General features: G+C 48.2%; 8 protein-coding genes across 8 annotated transcripts; 5 read left to right on the top strand and 3 right to left on the bottom strand.

Moving 5' to 3' along the window:
* Nucleotides 1–271: 271 nt before the first annotated feature.
* On the top strand, nt 272–919 carry ARB_03359 (uncharacterized protein; the record flags this gene model as incomplete). The annotated part of the gene is made up of 3 exons (XM_003010612.1): nt 272–308; nt 378–664; nt 725–919. The coding sequence occupies 3 exons, from the start codon at nt 272–274 to the stop codon at nt 917–919; spliced, it is 519 nt and encodes a 172-aa protein (XP_003010658.1).
* A 379-nt stretch (nt 920–1,298) lies between these two features.
* ARB_03358 (uncharacterized protein) lies at nt 1,299–3,456 on the bottom strand (the record flags this gene model as incomplete). The annotated part of the gene is made up of 4 exons (XM_003010611.1): nt 1,299–2,581; nt 2,633–2,692; nt 2,800–3,280; nt 3,394–3,456. The coding sequence occupies 4 exons, from the start codon at nt 3,454–3,456 to the stop codon at nt 1,299–1,301; spliced, it is 1,887 nt and encodes a 628-aa protein (XP_003010657.1).
* A 2,314-nt stretch (nt 3,457–5,770) lies between these two features.
* Nucleotides 5,771–6,367, top strand: ARB_03357 (uncharacterized protein; the record flags this gene model as incomplete). The annotated part of the gene is made up of 3 exons (XM_003010610.1): nt 5,771–5,917; nt 5,972–6,184; nt 6,230–6,367. 3 exons carry the CDS (start codon nt 5,771–5,773, stop codon nt 6,365–6,367), a joined length of 498 nt encoding a protein of 165 aa, XP_003010656.1.
* A 3,047-nt stretch (nt 6,368–9,414) lies between these two features.
* On the bottom strand, nt 9,415–10,696 carry ARB_03356 (uncharacterized protein; the record flags this gene model as incomplete). The annotated part of the gene is made up of 3 exons (XM_003010609.1): nt 9,415–9,820; nt 9,899–10,461; nt 10,577–10,696. 3 exons carry the CDS (start codon nt 10,694–10,696, stop codon nt 9,415–9,417), a joined length of 1,089 nt encoding a protein of 362 aa, XP_003010655.1.
* A 1,094-nt stretch (nt 10,697–11,790) lies between these two features.
* On the bottom strand, nt 11,791–14,002 carry ARB_03355 (FHA domain protein; the record flags this gene model as incomplete). Its single annotated transcript, XM_003010608.1, has 2 exons — nt 11,791–12,685; nt 12,756–14,002. The coding sequence occupies 2 exons, from the start codon at nt 14,000–14,002 to the stop codon at nt 11,791–11,793; spliced, it is 2,142 nt and encodes a 713-aa protein (XP_003010654.1).
* A 318-nt stretch (nt 14,003–14,320) lies between these two features.
* On the top strand, nt 14,321–15,001 carry ARB_03354 (uncharacterized protein; the record flags this gene model as incomplete). The annotated part of the gene is made up of 2 exons (XM_003010607.1): nt 14,321–14,579; nt 14,727–15,001. The coding sequence occupies 2 exons, from the start codon at nt 14,321–14,323 to the stop codon at nt 14,999–15,001; spliced, it is 534 nt and encodes a 177-aa protein (XP_003010653.1).
* A 1,348-nt stretch (nt 15,002–16,349) lies between these two features.
* Nucleotides 16,350–17,564, top strand: ARB_03353 (uncharacterized protein; the record flags this gene model as incomplete). Its single annotated transcript, XM_003010606.1, has 4 exons — nt 16,350–16,575; nt 16,669–16,935; nt 17,048–17,108; nt 17,132–17,564. The coding sequence occupies 4 exons, from the start codon at nt 16,350–16,352 to the stop codon at nt 17,562–17,564; spliced, it is 987 nt and encodes a 328-aa protein (XP_003010652.1).
* Nucleotides 17,565–17,767: 203 nt separating this feature from the next.
* On the top strand, nt 17,768–19,903 carry ARB_03352 (uncharacterized protein; the record flags this gene model as incomplete). Its single annotated transcript, XM_003010605.1, is given in 7 exon segments — nt 17,768–17,798; nt 17,890–17,975; nt 18,051–18,171; nt 18,257–18,352; nt 18,372–18,707; nt 18,767–19,516; nt 19,578–19,903. The coding sequence occupies 7 exon segments, from the start codon at nt 17,768–17,770 to the stop codon at nt 19,901–19,903; spliced, it is 1,746 nt and encodes a 581-aa protein (XP_003010651.1).
* Nucleotides 19,904–20,316: the final 413 nt, after the last annotated feature.

Raw genomic sequence — 20,316 nt, 5'->3', positions numbered from 1 at the left:
AGAGTCTTCTGCGACGTCTTGATGTTTGAGGGTCACTCAGAAGGCGCAAGTTGTTGAAATTCAACTAGTTAAAAAGTTGCGTCACTGGTCTTTCTGCCTAGCCGGGTATTTTTTTTTTTTTTTCCCTATTTTTCCCTACTTTCTTTTCATTTCTCCCCCACAACGGAATAATGTAAGAAAGATAATCAAGAAATGTGAATTAGTACATTCAAACACGGGAGGTTCAAAAGGAATTATTTTGTTATACCACGAAGAAATAGGTAGATCCAGGATGGCGAAAACACCTAAATTGAAGTCCAATGGAAGATGTGGGTGATTTTACTGCTTAAGAACCGTTGTTGTTATTCATGAAGACACCAGCTAACAAGTGCCAATAGCAAAATCAGTACATTCCCGAGCAGCAAGACGAGAGGTTTCTCCATCTGTAAACGTTGACAAGTCATTGACTTCGCTTCCCCGGGCAGAGAGGACTAGCACCTCGGTTCCAGCCGTCCTTGGAACCCAGCATAACTCTGGGGTGTCAAAGAAGAGCAAAAAACCAAAATCAAGAGCCCAACGACTCCGGCAGGAAAAGGGCTTGGAACGAGCAGAGGTAGTCCTTGATAAACGAGAGAAAAAAGTTACCAAGAGCGTTCGCAAGTTTTCTGGCGTCAAAGCCCGAAAGGTGAGAAATGGCAAAAACACTATATTATGGAGGGGAATCTAACCCGAGTGCTTACGGCAGGCAACATGGGACGAATTAAACAAGAAGATAAACCGTGCGCCAGAAAAAGTAAAAGAAGAGGCTAAGGATGTAGATATTGACGACATGGACGAGATGGAGGCTGAGGCAACGATTCCTGCGCCTCAAGCCTCGACACATGTCCCGACGGAGACAGCGGAGCAGCCGGGACTCGAGCTCGACGAAGACATCACCTAATTGCTAGGCCGACAACACGCACTCAATAATACTTCATCTTTTTGGCCTTAATTGGTTGATCATGCGGTCAATTTCTAGCACAGAATTGCCGGTAACGCGGACTCTAAGGTTCTCGAGAGCCTTCAGGTCTTTTGCCTTCAGAGCCTCTTCGCCCGCCCTCGTCACCATTCCACACTTCATCCACATCTCGATCCGTTCAGACACTGTCAACGAAACGCACTTGGGGATGAACACGGATGCAAGCTTCGTGTTTCCTGCCCCAAGAATTTCATTATAAAAGGGCTATCATTGTGATAAAGTTAGCTTCTAGGCGGAGAAAGTTTGACAAAGGAGTGACAATTAAAACAAATAAGGGGGGATATCTGCTTCTAGAGGATAGTTAGCTTACCTCCCATCCGATTGGGGACTTCCTGGTCCTGCTCAAATCCTCTAGTTCACCCCAATCTCTTTTCGCAACAAGACCTCTCAAGCGCAACCACCAGTATGTCTTTTCCGGCACCTTGAAATCGTTTTGGATTTTAATGGCTCGTTTTCCATATCCAGAACGTATTAATCTGTAGATGGTTTCGTTAACACTCAAACCCGTGAACAAATCATTATTATCCGCAAGTTCTTTATCCAACCCATCCTGGATTTTTAGGAGGTATGCAGCATCATTTAATGATTTGAGTTGTGCCTGGACGGCTGTGTCTTTGGAATCTGATAGCAGCCTTGCGGCAACCCGTAGTTTGTCAGTTTTATTGTGTAGATCCGTTTGTTTCAACGCATCTTTGAGATGGATGTTCGACCCATCAATCACCCTGTCATCTTGATAATACAAATCTTTTAATAGCTCTTCGTCTTGATGCCTTGCAGATGCCTCAACCAACGCTGAAGCAATCGGTCGGTTATTTAATGTCCGGAAAAAGGTAGCTAGAGGCAGTTTGCGTTTAAGCTGAAGAAGGACAAACAAGATAAGGTCTGTGTCTCCGCTCTCAGTTGCCTTGTCGAGTGCGAGAGTGTCTTCTTCCATACTGAGAAGCAATGGAACTTGTTTCCCAGCACGCGGTTCATGGTTTAGCAGCTGCGTTGCCAAATGGGACCTGCCTTCCTCATGAGCTGACCGAGCAATGGATTCAAAGGATATTCCTTGTTTTCCTTGAAGTCTCTGTACAACTATCTGGCAAATTGAGTCATCATCTTCAGTAGATGACCTGACTTTCTGAATCGCCCAGTGAACGAAGATCTTGTCGGCAGGAAGGTGTAGATACTCTGAGACACGAATAGCCAGAAGATATTCACGGCGGTTTATCAGGCGTTCGATGAGCTTTTCGGGAGTAAGCCGCATGTACTGCTCGTACGAAATTGGTAGGCCAATCTTATAATCACGGACAGCATTTAAGACCCGGAGTTTCTCACACATATCGACGAATTCGTCGCTGTTGTAAAGTTCTAGGATGGATTTCCCAAAGGAAGCTGCCTTGAGTAATTGCTTTTGCCAATAAGTGTTAAATTCGTACCCGGCAGCGCATACGCACGTATCCACAGCCTCGACAAGGTTAGCACGGATTCTCTGGATATTTTCGTCCGCAGCGGATGATTTCTTCTCAAGCTGCTCAACAGAATCAAGTAAAACCGAAGCTGGCGCACTTGACCCAAGCCGGAAGACTTCCTCGGTGGCATCTGATTCATGTTAGCATACTTAGATAAACTAGAGTAACTTTGAAAACCTACCCGGTACTTTATGCAAAAACTCGCACACATCATTTGTTAAAATCCTGATTCCATCAATATCTGGAATTATGTGGACTTGACCATCATAAAAGTGTCTTTAATATATCGTCCGGTTAGAGTTGATCGTAAAATAGATACGAATAGGGAGTAATACTTCACCGAAGCACCATTAGGCCCAACCACATGAACTTCATCTTCCCAGGCAAGAACAACAGCATCATTCCCACACCATGTCACGGAACCAGGAGGCGTTCTAGCATGAGAATCGTATTCACTAAACTTGTTCTGGAAATCGCTGCTGACGACCCATAGTTTTCCATCCCCGGTAAACAAGGCCACAAAAAGTCCATTTGGCGACACACTAACGTGCTTGAAAGGCCCATTTTGTAGCATGCGGTCCTCACAGTCTGCGGCATCCACAACATATATAGTCTTGTCTATTGCAAGCAAGACCTCAACTGACCTGGAAAGGGTATACGTAGGCGGAATCAATGACCATGAGTTAATCTCGCCTTCTGGAGATTGAGCTAGCAACTTCGGGCGTGGCTCATCATAGTGCGATACCGCAACAAGTTGGTTATTTGATAGCAAAGCAACAAACCCAGTAGACCAAAATCGGCACCCAACTACGCCATACTCCTCCGCTACCTGGAAACCAGTTAATATGACGCAAGCAGAAGAAAATATGCATCATTTACTCACGGATCCTAATGAGAACGGAGTGAAGTCTCCGCTGAGGCCATAGTAGCAACGGACCGTACCGTCTTCAGTGATGGCCAACAGTCTCTCGTCGTCGGACCATCCCAGGCCACGAATGGACCCATGATCCCACTGCGCAAGTGTCAGTTTACTTTGAGAAATGTGTGAACTAATGAAATGGTATAACAGCTTACATTTATTCGACATATACGTTGTCCCGAGCATGAATAGATGTCAATGCTTGACTTCGATGTTTGAGCATCTCTGTATCGTTGCAGCCTTCGTTCGTCCCGATGGAGAGCTATATATTCGGTGAGAATAAGTTTTCATTAAGAATATTAACAGTGAGGATACCTATAGCGCCACCGTAAGGAGCACCCACGGCTATATAATTCTCTAGCTCAACATCTTCATCAAACACGGCGTCATAGATCCGGGACTTTCTATAGAACTGGTCTCCAACTCTTTCCCAGTCAACAAGGGGATTCGGTGGCGTCATCTTTCAACTGCATTCATAGCTTTATCAATGTCAGACAGCACGCTTGAAAGTAAATGAACAGCTGCACAGCAGGAGCGTTCTGTTTCAAGCGTCCGAGCTGATCTCCGCGCTTGACAGATGTTTTGTCTCCCTACAGAGTACGTTCGACGTCGAAATAACGAGAGGACGTGATTTATTTTACTAGTGGTAATTAATAGCTAGTTAGCTATGGTATCGCTTACGTTATAAAATACACTACTCCTCACAAGTTTCACCTTCAACTCCCTCGTCAACGCTTGCCTACAAGGCCGGAAATATAATTTAATCGATATCGCTTACTATATAACGTGCCAACACATACAAACAGGTATATTCAACATGCTTAACGCTATGCTCGGAATACTTCATAAAATTTTTGGTCATTTGAGCGAGCAGTTCACGTAGCATATTTCTCACGATACTGGCTTTTCAACTTCGCCAGAAATGCTATGTCTGACATCGGTGCTCGACTTGGAGCTATGGTCAATGATGCATCTCTGTTAGATATCGACGATATCCGCATCTTTCCAAAAATAAAAAAAATAAAAATAAAATAAAAATAAAATAAAAAATATTTTGAAATTAATGCTACGCTGGAAATATCCAGCTTCTTCATTCTTTACATGGCCATGCACCCAGAGCCTGGCTATGAGCAACGCACTCTATCACCAAGTTAAACCTCAGGGAACATTGTAGGGGAAATATACCAATATGGACGAAGTCAATCTCGCAGAAGAGGAGTGTTATCCAGGTCATCCGAAAATCCACCTGCTTATCGTGATATACAACTTCTACCATACTCCAGGACTATGATGCGGAATATCCAGATAGAGGAGTTACTTACCTCTGAAACATACTAAAGGGAATCTTGATACCTTAAACCTGGCTAAACAGGCCCATGAGATTATTGACCCTATACTTTCCTTCCGTTTAATGATAGGATATCAACTCTGAGCCTAAAAGACGAGATAGACAATAGAAAGACAATACTGGACAGGCACGTATTACTAACACCTAGGATGACATTGTGATTACCAAGGTCGACTTTGCTGAGATATGTGATCGGGTCTGGGTATGACAAGAGCTATGTTACGTATTTTTAAGAGTATCAGAATTCTTGGTACACATAAAATACAAAAAGGTGCGTACCAGCCATTAATTCGTGGAACGTTCAATAACCACTTGTTAATCAATATTGAAAAGATGCAGGTATGCTGGTTTCCAATAATAAACTGTCCTGGATGATGGAAGGAGGACTATCTAGTAATTATTGTTTCTGTGACTTGTTCCGTATAGCTAGTTGAAAGTGCATGGATAACCAGAAATTATCTTCCGGAGGGTAATAGTATAGGTCAATTCGACGGAATGGAGGTTATACTTACGCAATCAAAGCAAGAGGGTTAGCTCATAGGGGGTTCAAATGGTGACGGAGCAATTTGGTAGTGGAATAAAAGATCTCTTTTATTAGCGGTGACAGAGCAATGGTATATAGTAGGTATAGGTTCCATTTTAAGCACATTCTAAGCTTTGAAAGCTTCTTCTTATCTCATACATATAATGGAGAAACGTGCCAAACTGGAGAGCAATATATTTACAGTGTAGCATTCCGCAACCAGCTACGATGGAGTCTCCGCTTGTCAGAACTGTATTCTCCCCTGCCTATTTACCTTTAGACCTGCCAAGGTGGTCCAAGCTCCACGGGTGGGAATATGTTTATTCCAGCCACGTGGCCTGTAAGAATGGACCTCACGGGACCCACCGGGAGTTTATTGTTTATTACAAATCATATTCATATTATCACGTGCCAGATTGTGTTGAGAAACCGACGTCCGTCAAGGAAGGCCAAACCAGCAAGCTAATTGTTTACTTAAGTATTCATCCCAATGTTGTTCTCTGAAGGATGAATCCACTTTTTGAGCAAAATGGATACCCGTGCCGATATAGTTAAGAAGATAGAGGACCTTACGGATCTTGAATTTGCTGTTTTACTTTGCTTAATTGCCAAAGAGAGTTGCATGATTGATACCCCATCCAACACGTTGGATGACCTTGTCAAAGAATTAACATTAGTACGTGCCCTATATAGTGTGGCATGCGATAGACATTCTTACCGAGAGTAATAGATTTCTCGAGAAATATTTGGCCTGTCTTATGCTGTTATTGACTGCACTGCCGACACATCTCTTGAGGAGTTCAATACTACCATATTAGAACGTCGACGACGACCATCCGAACTCCTTCAAAGAGAAGAAAATATTTTAAAGGCAAGATTTGATAAATTCTACCCCTACCCTGAAGACATACTGTATTCCCTTTTTCATCTCCATTTTACTGCCGTTACTTTTGGGGCCAGTTGGTTGACTAATTTAGCCTTAATATAGACTAATGGAGCTTCCCAGCGCAACTACACCGATGTTTCTACAAGGGGCCATGACAGAAATGAAACAGTTAACGTTATCATTGCCAAAAATTATGACCACATCTCCCAGAGTATACAAGTACAGACACTGGAGGTATAATATTTCCCCTTTTTAGATACGTTGTTATTATCGTTCAAAGCTAATTATAAACGACATCCTAGATGCTACGTACCCGGAGAATTCGTACCAAAACCGCTACATATAGTGTTCCCAACAATTTTATCTTTATACCCATTCTTTCTTCTGAGACGCGACAGCTGTCTTCCCGGTTAAACAACCACTTAGTACGTTACTTCCCCTCCCCCCCTATTTTTTTTTTTTTTTTTAAAAAAAATAATAATAATAGGATACTGCTCACACGGTACCTAAGAACGAACATATATCTATCTCTCACTATCATGATCCATCCGCTGGCCTTGTAAACCTGGAAGGTGACGGTAGTTCCCTAGTTGACGAAAGAGGCTCTCCATCTTCCACTGCTTGGAACTCATCCTACACGGGAAAGCTGACTGAAAAAACTGCGGTAATTTCAGAAGAGGTCCGTTAACAACGACCATAGAGCTTGAGAAGTCATGCTAACTCCCTTTCGATATAGGACATTGATTATTTAAGAGGCCTAATTCCGAGCGTGACAGTATCTACTGAAGTATACTGCTATACCGAAAATATTATCAACTTTCTTCGCTTCAATCGAGCCGTATTCTGCGGAATAACAGCCCCGGCTACACGCCAGTTTCACAAGATAGTCAAGTATGGCAATTGAAATTCTACCCTAGTCTTTCCTGGATGCTCACAATTGAGATAGATGCCTGGCGTCGCTACATGGAGTTGACTACGTCCCGCCTTCCCTTGTGGCTTTGGCAGCGAAGAAGATTTACCGTCACCGTATCACCGTTGCAAAGCCTCAGGAAGACCGCAGTATGATGTATGGCAGTGATATTAATGCTGTCGAGAAGATTCTATTATCTGCAACTCCAGAAAGCATAGTGGAAGACGTGTTGGCTGAAGTCGAAGCGCCCTTATGAATTCTATCCCCTTTGTTACTGCATCCTATATTTATACCTTCCTGACAAGGATGCAACTAGTCTGCGGCTGCAACTTCCGATAAAAACGCGCCCCAGTTTAGAAAGTGTCATCGTGGTGTTGTTCTATACAACACTAACTGCTGTCTAAGCGGGCTAATTTTTCGCGACCACTATATATGTCACTCACACGTGTTTGTTTCCAGCCACAGATTGATATTTTATTCTATTACCAAGGTGTACCGCGGCATATTATTTGGCTTGGGGTTCTCATAGACCAACGATATTTTCTGCAGACTGCCCCCGTTTTCTCACTCCGAGTCAATAACCCCTAGACTTGCAAACAGGAGATTATTGAAATCTCGTGCGCTAGCTGTTCTTTTCAGGGCCACAGCCTCACACTCCCACTCAGGCCCATTGCCACGGAAACGGAAAGCTAGTGAAAGTTCCTACCAAAATATGGCAGCGGCCGGGGCTTCACATCTACAATGGTTGAAGGACGCTATAGAGGAGTTGGATGAGGCTGCATTAGATCGGCCTCTAATATTCAATTCGATAGGCGATATTAGTAGCTGTGAAATGTCTGTTTTTGGCCCCGCGAGATTTGACGAGGAGGGTAATCCAGCTTTTTACGTGAGTACCTATGTTGTTTCCCCCGCTGGTTCTTTTGGCGGTTTATAAATACATATTTCGACATTTTATGCTCACAAGACATTGATACATACAGTTCCCCGATATTTGTTTTGATAACTGTTTCAGCAACTTACCTAGTGGGCTTCACCCGGACAACGTGGTTCGATATAAATTCCAACTTACACGAATGATGCTTCTTATGCACATATGGCTTGTCCAGCTCGGGAATGTAGGACTGAGAACACTTGAAAATCTCCAACGAGCGCACGCATTTTGGAATTCGATGAATCTAAAAACCGTTGACGGACGGATGTATGCCTACTACCAGAACTGGATACCTGATGCTATTTGGAGACTGAGATGTGATATCCTTCGAATATGTGGCCATGGAAAACCGAAAACTGAATCGCGCCCAGGTCCAGTAAAAGGGGTCGAATTCCCCTTATTGTCAGAAGGCAGAAAAAAGTGTGAAGCACGGCACGAAGCGTTTCTCAAAAGAGGGGAGGAGGAAAAGAACGAGTGCAAGAAGGCCACAGAACACCAGTCGATGAAAACCTTGTGCTCTCAGGTAGTAGGTGAGTTAATCGACGACGGTCCTTCTAAGCCAAAATGCCAACGAAATAAGGCGGAGAATTCCGGAAATGAAACTGAAAATAAGCCATGTATTGCCTACTCCGGTAGAATTACTCGGTCAAGACACGCAATGATGGAGGCGCAACGACGGAGATCACCCTCATACTCACCATCAACTGATAGTGGTGATACTTCGGAGTCCTGGCAATCATATCAGAAACTCCCGGTTGTTGATCTATTTGGCCATGCAATACAAGCGGGTGAAGATATCATGCCGCGCGCAATTAGAAGCAAGGCAGCACGCTCGCCCAATAAGTAGTCTGCACGCGTATCTCGTCACCGCTACACTGGCATGTTGTCTCCAAAATTTCAGCAAGTTGTACGGTCTGTTGCTCTAAGAGATCGGTCCCCTCTTTTTCTTTGGTTTTGAGTTAGATGGGACATGGGAGCGTATTGTTCCATGTCTATATAGATATTATTCATCATTCTGTTTTTTACGTTTTTTTTTTTTTTTTTTTTTTTTTTTTTTTTTTTTTTTTTTTTTTTTTTTTTTTTTTTTTTTTTCATGAATATGCTTGGATATGTCGCGTATGCGGGTTGAACTGGAAGACATAAGCAAGAGTCTGGGAGCCTAATTGATTATAGTAGCTGTTCAGATCCTTGGAAGGATATCGAGGTTGTCTTGTAAAACAAAGTTGTGTACAGAAAAACGAATGAAAGATATAAAAGCAGAGGACAAGTAGCAACGACAAGCTAACCACCAACTGAGTCTGAGACACTGACAGATGTAAGAGAGAGGGAGAAAGCAGGGCAAGTTCCTCAAGATGAAAGATAGTCTAAAGCCACGGGTATATTAAAACGAGAGAGGCATGCTTAAGGAGCAGAAAGCAAACCAAGAAGCGCAACAACGCTAAAAAGCTAAGATCTGATAAACATTTCTCGAGGAGCAACATTTCCATTGGTGACCCCGTTATGGGTGCCGTTGTGAGTTCCATTGCGAGTGCCGTTGCTAGTACCGTTGCGGACACCATTTCTGGCACCGTTGGTAGCTGAATCGTCGCCGTCGATAGGTAGGTCATTCAACTTCTTCCACTCATTGAGGATAGCTTCGATTTCGACCCTTTCGTCTTCGACAATGGCATCCATCTTGATGTCGTTCTTGTCGTAGCCAAAGGGATCTTCGAGTTGAGAACCAATGCCTTCGATACCGTAAAGAGTAAAGATGACGAGACAGACAATGGGTACAGCCCACCAGCCCATATCATCTACCATTGCAAATGGAAGCACACAGCCGAACAAGGCCAGGACTTGCTTTTGGTGAATCCTAATAAATCCGAGTTAGCAGTTTTGGGGTATTACATCCGCGCCTATGGAGCCAGCGAGAGGCTAAAACAAAACTTACAAGTGAGCAACGGGGATGGGGGTCAACTTGATCGTTTCCATCTTCCCGTATGCATCGATCATGGCGCTGACCTGGTTGCCCATCTGGTTGGCCATAGGGGGGTCGTACCAGCCTCTGTCGGCGCCTCGCTGGATGAACGCATCGATGGGGAAGGTCAATTGCAGCGGCAGGCCCAGGCCGTCGGCCTCGTGAGCCTGGAACCCAGCAGGCAGTAGGCTAAGGAACTCCTGCTTGGGGCCGCCGGCTTCCTGTCGACGAACGACGTCTGCAATCATGTTTGGATTGGAGACGGCGCCCCATTCGGTGCTCCATTCAGCGCGCAGATAGCACTTGACGGCATACGGAAAGGCGATAAGCAGACGGATCGTCCGCTCGATATCCTGCTTCTCAGCGTCCGAGAGCGGGCCATTGGGATTTCGAGAAGAAACCAGGATCGTTCGGGTGAGGTTACGAAGCGCGGTGGTGATGGTCGTCAGACAGTTGCGGCCGTCCCAGAAGCGATTGTAGGAGGTCTGGTTGCGGAAGACGAGGATGAGACCGACGACGATGGACAGCGAAGGGATCTAGGTCGAGTGATTAGAATCCAGGCTGGCTGCAGGGAAGAAGCAAGCAGAAGCAAAAGCGAGGCATCGATCTCAACGTACGATCGTCGGTGGGAACGCCCACGGTATCGAATACATGCTTGTCGAGTATGACCACTATGACGGTGAAGATGGCATGGCCGAGCACAGGCAGCAGGATGGCTCCGTGGATGGCGCCCTTGATGAATCGGAGAACCAGCGGCCATCTGCATTCCATTCATTCATCTATGCATTAGAACTGGGTGTCTAGGGGGAAGCAAAAAGGGGGCGATGGCAGCTATGGTCGGTACCTCCGCGGTTTGGTGCGATGGGACAGCCTGAAGGGATAGGTAGGCCGTCGGTCATGGTGCCTGGCGCCGGCCTCCTGGGCGGAGCTGGCTACGGTCTCTATCGGCATGATTGAGGGATGGCTGCCTCTGCAGAGAATCAAGATACTTCGACGGACGGGCAAGACGGGCGGAGGAGCGAAGTCACTACTTCGCTGCTAGGACGGCCTTCTCTGCGCTCAGCCCCTGACTCCAAGCCTGGCCGAGGGATGCAAGCAAAAAAGAAACGAGATATGACAGGACTCGGACTCGACCAGCGGAAGAGGATTGACTAGTTACTGCTCGGGCTGGTCGAGATAAATAAATAAATATATATATAAAGGGACTCTCTCCCCTGTCTCGGCTTCATCCTTTCACTGCGCGGTTCCATGTGGGGGACGGGTCCAAGGGCTGCCTTAGGGGCTGTTTCAGGTGGGCCCTTGATGGGCCATGTCTAGATAGTCGAGCAGTAGCCAAATCACCAGCCGGCTAGTAGTAAGTAGGTTAGCAGCTATGGGGAAGCAATTACGTTGACGATGGCGACGTTCGAGAGTTAAGAGAGTACGAGGAGGGGGCCCGTTCCTTGCTGCAGGGCATGTATAAAAGCATCACCCCCTTGAGAGCAGTTCATTGGTGATTTGGCTTACTCCAGAGTTATGTATTTTATCCAAGAATAGTGAAGAGAGACAGAAGAAAAAAAGCAATAATAAAGATATGACATGATGTAATCGCAGGGAATCTTTTGAGCTGCGGCGGGGAATCAAAAGAAGGATAGTATGGACAGGAGAAGCAGACGAAGGACAAAGGAGAAGTGAGCAAAGAATGGGAGTTGATAGCGAAGATATCATGGTGTAAGAAGTCGCTCAAAACGCCGATGGGGGGAATAAGCAGTAAGTTGATAAGATAGTAGCAGGCAAAATCGTGCAACAGGGATAGATGGACAAATGCCGACCAAACAAGAGAGATGGATAATGCAAAAAGAGAAAGGAGGTAGGAAAGCTCGGGGTTAGAGCCGCCCGGCACGGCCGTCGAGGGCGAGGAGTCCTGTATCGTTTCGTGGTGTTAGGGGATCTTCGACATATATGGTGTCTCGGTTTGCTCTGTCTGGTACCCGCCTTCTACCCATGCCTGCTCTGCTAGTTGAATTCGGAGATAATATGTCGATGTTCTGGCTGCGGTGGACGTCGTTTGCATGAGAGACTGATGGCGCCTCTACAGCCGGGTGAAAGACTTCTCCGTCTGGACCGTCTGATGGCTCGTGTTCAGGTTCCGGTTCCGGTTCCGGGTCAGACTCTAGGGTCATGTTACCAGTAGCAGTAGCAAGGGTTCCGTCTGTTTCTGTGTGGGTATAGACAATAGGTGGAGCTGAATTTGAGTTGTTGGCGGTATGTGTTCTAGAAGTGTTGGTATCGGATGTGTTGTTTTCGGGGGCCTGAGGCGGGAGATGTTGCGGTTGCGGTTGCGGTTGCGGTTGTGGTTGTGGTTGTTGCTGTGGTTGCGGCTGCGGTTGCGGTTGTTGAGGTTGTTGTTGTTGCTGCTGCTGTGTATTAGGGGAAGGATGGATTTTATCTTCGTATGGGTCGTTTGAGTCGTCTACTTCAGCGTTTAAATCGGTGTACGCCCGACAGTTTGGACATTGGAACATGGGGTATTCAGGGGAATGTATCAGCCGACGGATGCATTTGTAGTGCCAGACATGAGCACAGGCAGCCATGAACAGGCATTGGTATGGACGCTGTAAACTGGTTAGATGGAATGTTGGTATAAAAAAAGGCCAAATATAAACAGGTAAACTCACCAAGACAGATCCGAGACATATGGAGCATTCCCTGCAACCTTCATAGTCTGTAGCATCCATAGAGCCCTTTCCAAGATTGGTTATAAGAGCTTCGGTGTTTTTACTGTACGTCTTGTTAGCAAGTTCACTCCTCCACTAGGAAAACAGATGAAGATGAGAAATGAACAACATACTTAAACTGGTTCGCTCTCTGCTGCCACATCCGGTTGCACTCTATACGAATGCGCACGCATCTGAAAATGAGCTCTTCACCGCCTCTAAAATCAATCCCTAGCTGTACGATATCACCATCCCGCACGGCGTACTGTCTCGACGGCACATTAGGCTGGCTGAGACGCATGTGGTTGAGAAATGTGCCCGAGGAGCTCCCAACATCCTTGATGTGCCACTGGCCGCCGATGAAGGAGAACTCGCAGTGTTTCCGGCTGACAACCTTGGACTTGAAACCAACAGGGGCCGAGGATGACCCCGCGGCACCTTCAGGGGGTATACCTTCACGCTCGGAGTACCGACCTACTTTTATAATCGTGGATTCGTCTGTGATGGTCCGTGTCATGGGAGCGAAGGGGAGTGAGGGCCGGGAGTTCTGGTGGGGGTCTTGATAGGCGAAGAAGCGGATGATGGACTGCTGCTCCTGGTGTTGCTGCTGGCTGGGCGAGTTTGCTTCAGGCGTAGACATCTCTGTTGACTCTCCTGCTGCCGGCGAAGAGAGACCGTTCTGGGACGTAGGATGGGTCGTAGAAGCAGTCGGCTGGCCTGGAGCTCTGCCGGTCTCTACAGCAGCGACGGCAGCGGTGGGAGAGACGGGCGAAGAAGTGGCCGCGCCAACGGCGACGGAGGCCATGTTCAGGGCCTGGGCCATGGTGTAGCTTGTGGTATCCTGCGAGGCAGAGGCCTGCTGTCTGCGAGACCGTAAGCCAGCGTCCGCGAGCTGCTCTGGCCGGTCTTCCGACGTCGAGGACTCGCTGCTCTCGGCGTCGGAGCGACTGAAGACGCTGTACCGCTGCGACGACGACTCGAGCTCTGCCGAGGCACTGCGGTCGAGCTCCGCGTGTAGCAGGTCGGAGTTTTCTTGCGGCTGGCCGTTGCTGTGGCTGTTGTTACGGTCGTGGCCGTGGTCGTGGTCGTGGTCGTTATCGTGGTCGACGTCGGTGAGGTTGAGGTGTTGGTGTTGGTCGTCGTGGTGATGGTGTGGTGCGCCGTCCTCCTCTCCTTCTGGGGCTGCGGGAAGATGCGAAGAGCCCCGGCCGACGACCCAGCTAAGCCGCTTGCGATACGAACGGTGGTTGCTGGACGCTGAAGGGCCTGGGACGGTGCTGGGGGCGTGTGTCTGCGGCCGTCGCTGGCTCAGACGGCGCAGTCTGCTTCCAAACGACGGCGTGGAGGTCGACGGGCAGGCCGGCGGCGCGGTGGTGGTCATGGATGGACTGGAGGTCAGTGGCAGCCGGTCAGCGACAGAGGACTCACGGACTGACAGTCAGCTTTCTGTGTCTAGGGACGATGCCATGCTTACCCGTTGGACGCTGCCTGGGACAAGGAGGTGAGGAAGAAGAGGCAAATATAAGATGCCCAAGGGGTGCTGCCCGTTGATGCCGATATAAAATATAACTAGAGGATATATTATATTCGTTATATATATCAAGCGGAGCCGGTGCCGGGCAGTCTACCGTCAGGCCGTCTAGATATATAACTTGCGGCTTGCTTGCTTGCTTGTTATGGTCTATCGTGTTTGTTCAGGATGGATGGGCTGTTCTATAGCCTGGCCGTGGTGGAGGGACGACATGCAACGGGGAGACAAGCGGCAAAGATGGAGACGACAAGACGAAGACTGGGAGGAAAGGAAGAAGAAGAAGAAGACGAAGAAGAAGATGAGAAAGACGAGAAAGAAGCGATATCGACTTCGCCTCCAAGCCGTCCGTCAACAAGACTTTCCTCCTACCTACGCCCAACTACGCCGCCGCTGGTGGCACGACCAAAAAAGCACCTCCCAGCCGCTAGTTAGCTGCATCAGGACGACTAAACTCGAGGCTAACGGCGCAAGGAGGAGGTCCCGTGTGCCCTTGCTTGCTATTAATTATTTCCCTTGAGAGGCTGACGGACTAGTTGGAAGAGACCGCAACAACAGTGTCTGTGACCGCTGCTAGCTCTTCGTACTTGGGTTTCAAGTTTCATGTTTGTCCAGGGGGTGGCTATCCAGCAGCGCAGCAAGGAGCCAGCGGAAGAAAGAACTAAAAAGCCGGGGGTAAGGAAGGCTACCTTAACACCTCCTGGCCCAGAGAGCAAAAAGGAAGAGGCAGGCCAAAAAAAAAAAAGGCGCAGACTTCCTCCAAGTGAGCATGAGATGCCCAATTGCTCTTCTCCCAGTCGGTGGGCCTCTCGGGGGGTGATGGAATCAGATATTGCTTTTTCAACTCTTTGATCTTCGCTGCATCATTACGAGGGCGACAGGCTGATGGATGTACGATGGAGATATGGAGGCGATGCAGCCGTGGCCGATGTACGGAGCACCTGGCTATTGGACGGGGGCCAGTGTTGAGTGCTGAAATCTACAAAACTATCAGCTCGACGGAGTAGCGACGGAGTATATATGACCATCAAAGCCGGCACCGACGCTCGAGAACGCCTGGAGATACAGTTTGGTGGCAGCCGGAGGAACAACTAACTCAAATAATCGCTGTCCTGCAGTGCATCGGGTCTGCATATCGCTGCACATCGGTGTCCGTTCAGCTGAAATGCCAATGATGATGCCCTTTCGAGCTACCCTGGCCTGGCTGACTCGGGCTGTCAAAGACTATCCGCAGTCGTTCGTCCGCCCGTAACCCGGAGCACCCCGAAGCTACTAGTTATATACAATAATCTATAGTTACGGAGTACGGCAAGCCTCTGTGAACGAGAGGGAAGGACAGGCCGAGACAGACAAAGAGCCAGCCAGCCTTGCTCCAGTTGCACTCTGACGCGGATCTCCCTACGGAACACATATCCAGGGCGATCATATCGACCAGCATTGCTCGTTTCTTTTTCACATTGTGCGTGCTCTGTGGGAGCATGCGGTGAGAGACAACCATCTCGGGCCAGTTGACTGTGTGAGCATATGAAATAATGCAATAAAAACAGGTCGTTGCTGTCGGATAGGGGGCTGTTTCAGCCTTATGGGCCTTGCTGGAAACATCCGTATGACCCTCATGTTGGAAGGAAGAGCAAACAGGAAAGGGGGGATTGAGAGAAGAAATAAAATGAATCTGACACCCAGGGCAGAGGGACCGGACCAGGACGCAGGTACGGAGAATTTAATCGGTGGCTTATGAGAGGGAGATCTCGTCCTCGGTGGGATTCAAGGGACCAAGAAGGTTATTGAAATAAGGCGCTCTCCCGGTCAGGATCGAGTTACGATATATCTGCTTTTTAAAACAATAACTATACGACCTGCTGCTATAGTTTGCATATCTATCGAACATCCAACGTCTGCCAACATCAACTCAACGTGCAACTAACCGACCCGACACAACGTCTCTGCATGTTATGCCTGTATGTCTATATCGTTATGCATGAAGTATGCGAACGCGGCCAGGGCATACGCCATCAGAATCATCTGACCAACTCACGCTGACCCTCGGCGTTCTTCATATGCTGCCGATGCTGCTTGTTGTGCCTCATCCCGGCCAGCGCCACCCTGCAGACCTGTTGCATCCACCAGGCCTACGATTGGTCTGCCATGACGAGCTCTGCAAGAGAGCAAAGAGAGAGATGCATCTTGGCCGTCCAGCTGCATGATCGATAATATGCTTAAATCGGCCGTTTCCCATCAGATTTACTCCAGACAAGCATCAGGGGATCTCGAAACTTTCCAACTTTTGAACAGAGCACAGAGTATGGGGTTATATCGACACTTGGACCCGTCAAGTCATGATACCTGCACTACAGAGTATGAGCTGTCGAAGATATCTGAGCCCGAGCAAGGAGACGACCACGGAGCTCCCTCCAATGAAGAAGAAGGTAAAGCGGCCTGACATATCTCTACAAGGGCATTGGCGAGACGAGAGCTCCGGCTTGACTTAAACTGACACCGACTCACTCGATACTAAGTAGTTACTACTGACTTACTTGCAGCGAGTGATGCTGATCTTCGGCGCATGCTTAAAACTAGAGCAAGCCCGAAAGAGCGTGGAAGCGAAAGCGTGGAAGCGTGGGAGCTGTCATCTCTTGGTTGCTTGCATCTCGTAGATCGACTTTTCATCCTCCATGACTCTCTCTTCTTCTCTTCTTTGCTATCGTTTATTCGTTCTCTTCTGCCCTCTTCGACGGTCTATATATTCGTTTTTATATACGGAGTAGCTTTGTCGTCGAACCATACCTGTAATTACCATTGTTACCACATCCCGAAGAGTAAACCATGTAACATCCCGGTATTTCTGATACATTTCCCAGCCACAGAAATAGAGAAACACGCGGGAAAGGAGAAGAAAAGCCGAAGATATTCGAGCAAGAACGGGAAGAAATAATAATAATAAAGAAGAGGAAGAAGAAGAGTAAGAAGAGGCCGACTGTATAGAAGAGAGCCTGCCCAGCGAGGACTGCACCGCCGCAGCAGCAGCAGAGACAAAACGCCGGCTTCGTCCCCTTCGCCTGTGGCTTTCAGCATCACAAGATCTGTTTTGCTTCTTCGTCTTCGCCTTCGCTATTTATCCCAGTTGCCATCGCCGTCGCCGTCTTCTGCTCTGCCTGGGGATGACCTCGTCTGCTGCGTCGCCGTCGTCCTCGCCATAGCCAATCGAGCTCTCGCTGTCCCTGCGTCTGGCGACTCCGTACGCTCTTCGTCCAACCTGCCGAGCTGCTTCGTCTTGAACGCAGGACGAGGAAAAGAGAAGGAAATTAAAAAAAAAAAAAAAAAAAAAAAGGAAGAAGACGACGACGAAGAGGACGAAGAAGAAGCCCCTTCGTCCTCCCCGTTGCTGTCGCTGTCTGCCCAGGAGGCAGCTGGCTAGCTCGCTGTCGCAGAGCTAAGACTCCAGGAGCGAGCAGCACTAGCCTAGTTAACCTACCTTAAAGCTGCCCGTCAACGACGTCAAACCCTCGACACCACAAACAACAACACCAAACAACATCGCCAGCCAACAACCCGCCCACCGACAACCACGCACTTCTACGACTGCTGCAGGCTAACGACACAGAGCGAGTCGCGGGAAGAATGGGAAATGCGTGTCTTTCCTGCCTCACAGGTACTGTCGGCCTCCTTCTGCTCACCCCCCGTTGGTGCCACCGCCCGTCCGTTTGCTGACCTGGCGGCTCCCTGTCGAAACGCTTGAACAGGTCGATCGAGGGACAGCCTCTACGAACCAATCATCGCAGACAGTGAACGCGAAGCTGTAGCAGACCTCTTACAGTATCTAGAGAACGTACGTCTTCCTCTGCTCCCGCTCCTCGGCGAGCTGTCGGGCCCGTGTTGCTGAAACCTGCTGTTTTTCTCGCAGCGAAATGAGACAGACTTCTTTACCGGCGAGCCACTTCGGGCTCTCAGTACCCTTGTCTACTCGGATAACGTCGACCTCCAGCGAAGTGCCAGTCTGACCTTTGCAGAGATAACCGAGCGAGGTGAGCTACAGGGCACTGGATGATAGAAACAGAAAGACAGAGAGAGAGGGGCCCCGCTTTGGCTAATAGCTCGGTGTTTCGATAGATGTCCGTGAAGTCGACCGGGATACGCTGGAACCCATATTATTCCTGCTCGAGAGCCCTGACATCGAGGTCCAGCGGGCTGCCAGTGCTGCTCTGGGTAATCTTGCTGTCAACAGTATGCCTTTTCTTCTTCTCCTTTTTTTTTTCTTTGGTTTTCTTTGTTTCATCTACAGAGACCTTGGAAGCTGACCAGATATTACTCCTAGCCGAGAACAAGGTGTCGATAGTCATGTTGGGAGGCCTTGCTCCTCTGATCCGGCAGATGATGTCTACCAACGTCGAGGTGCAGTGCAATGCCGTTGGATGTATCACTAACCTGGCTACCCACGAAGAAAACAAGGCAAAGATAGCTGGCTCTGGAGCTCTCGGGCCGCTCACCAGACTCGCCAGATCCAAGGACATGCGTGTACAGAGGAATGCGACTGGCGCTCTCCTCAACATGACTCACTCAGGTACGTATCCATGTCAGCATCTTCGGGTTTGTTCCCCTACTAACGTCTTATCCTGACAGACGAAAACAGGCAGCAGCTTGTCCTGGCTGGCGCGATACCGATCCTGGTCCAGCTGCTTACCTCACCAGATGTCGACGTCCAGTACTACTGCACCACGGCGCTTAGCAACATTGCTGTTGACGCTCTAAACCGGAAGAAGCTTGCGCAGACAGAGTCACGCCTCGTACAGTCTCTAGTTCAACTAATGGACTCGTCTACCCCCAAAGTACAGTGCCAGGCAGCACTAGCCCTCAGGAACCTAGCTTCAGACGACAAGTATCAACTGGAGATTGTCCGTGCTCGGGGTCTCCCGCCACTGCTTCGGTTACTCCAGTCATCCTACCTCCCCTTAATACTCTCTGCGGTGGCGTGCATCCGCAACATTTCCATACACCCAAACAACGAGTCGCCTATCATAGACGCAGGCTTCCTCAAACCACTAGTCGACCTTCTTGGCTCTATCGACAACGAAGAAATCCAGTGCCACGCTATTTCTACTTTGCGTAATCTTGCTGCAAGCTCCGACAGAAATAAGGAGCTAGTCTTGGAAGCCGGCGCCGTTCAAAAGTGCAAGGAGCTTGTGCTTCAAGTTCCGCTGACCGTGCAGTCGGAGATGACGGCTGCCATAGCCGTCTTGGCGTTAAGCGACGACCTCAAGGGCCGTCTATTGAAACTTGGAGTCTTTGAAGTACTTATTCCTCTAACTGCCTCCGAGAGCATTGAGGTTCAGGGCAATAGTGCGGCCGCCTTGGGCAATCTATCATCGAAAGGTATGTCGCTATGTCACCTATCTTCTATCACATCCGTATATACTAATCTCTTTGTGCACAGTTGGTGATTACTCTATCTTCGTTCGAGATTGGACCGAACCAAATGGCGGACTTCACGGCTATCTAAACAGATTCCTAGCCAGCGGAGATCCCACCTTCCAACATATCGCAATTTGGACTCTTTTGCAACTGATAGAGTCAGAAGACAAACGACTCATTGGCTTTATCACTCGCTCCGAAGATATAATACAGCTAGTACGCGCGATTGCAAACAAGAATCTCGAGTCTGACGACGAAGGCGAAGACGGCGAAGAAGGCACCGCCGAAGTCATCGCCCTCGCACAGAGATCCCTCGAACTTCTCGGCTTCGACTCCAAGCACAGCTGACATGCTTAGCCGATACATACCGAACGTACTGATGCCCACTGCTAACGACCCTATTTCTGATGCCCACGGCGGCCTCCTCTTTATATCATCCGCCTTATCCTCTCACCCTTGATCGGGCGCTCTTATACCTACCTGCTCATTTACATATCGCTCTTCAAACTATATTACAGCTTTATCGTTTCTCCCTTATTCCCTATTGTTTTCGTCCGTTTTTATTTATTTTCTTTTTTTCTTTTGTTGTTACTATTTCTCCTTTGTGGATACTCATTTAATCGTGGCAAGGAGTCCAGGCGTTTCGGTGTCGGCTCTTCAGAAAACAAATTATCTCTCTCATTCCCTTTCCTTTTTCTTTTTTACAGTCTCTTCTATTGATACTGCTCTGCATTGTTTTTATTCTGCTCTTTTTGTCTCCA

This window comes from Trichophyton benhamiae, assembly GCF_000151125.1.
Source record: "Trichophyton benhamiae CBS 112371 chromosome Unknown contix01456_5.r1.exp, whole genome shotgun sequence".
NCBI lineage: Eukaryota > Fungi > Ascomycota > Eurotiomycetes > Onygenales > Arthrodermataceae > Trichophyton > Trichophyton benhamiae.
Note: the sequence above shows the minus strand (reverse complement) of the source record. Positions and strands in the feature narration are given on the sequence as shown.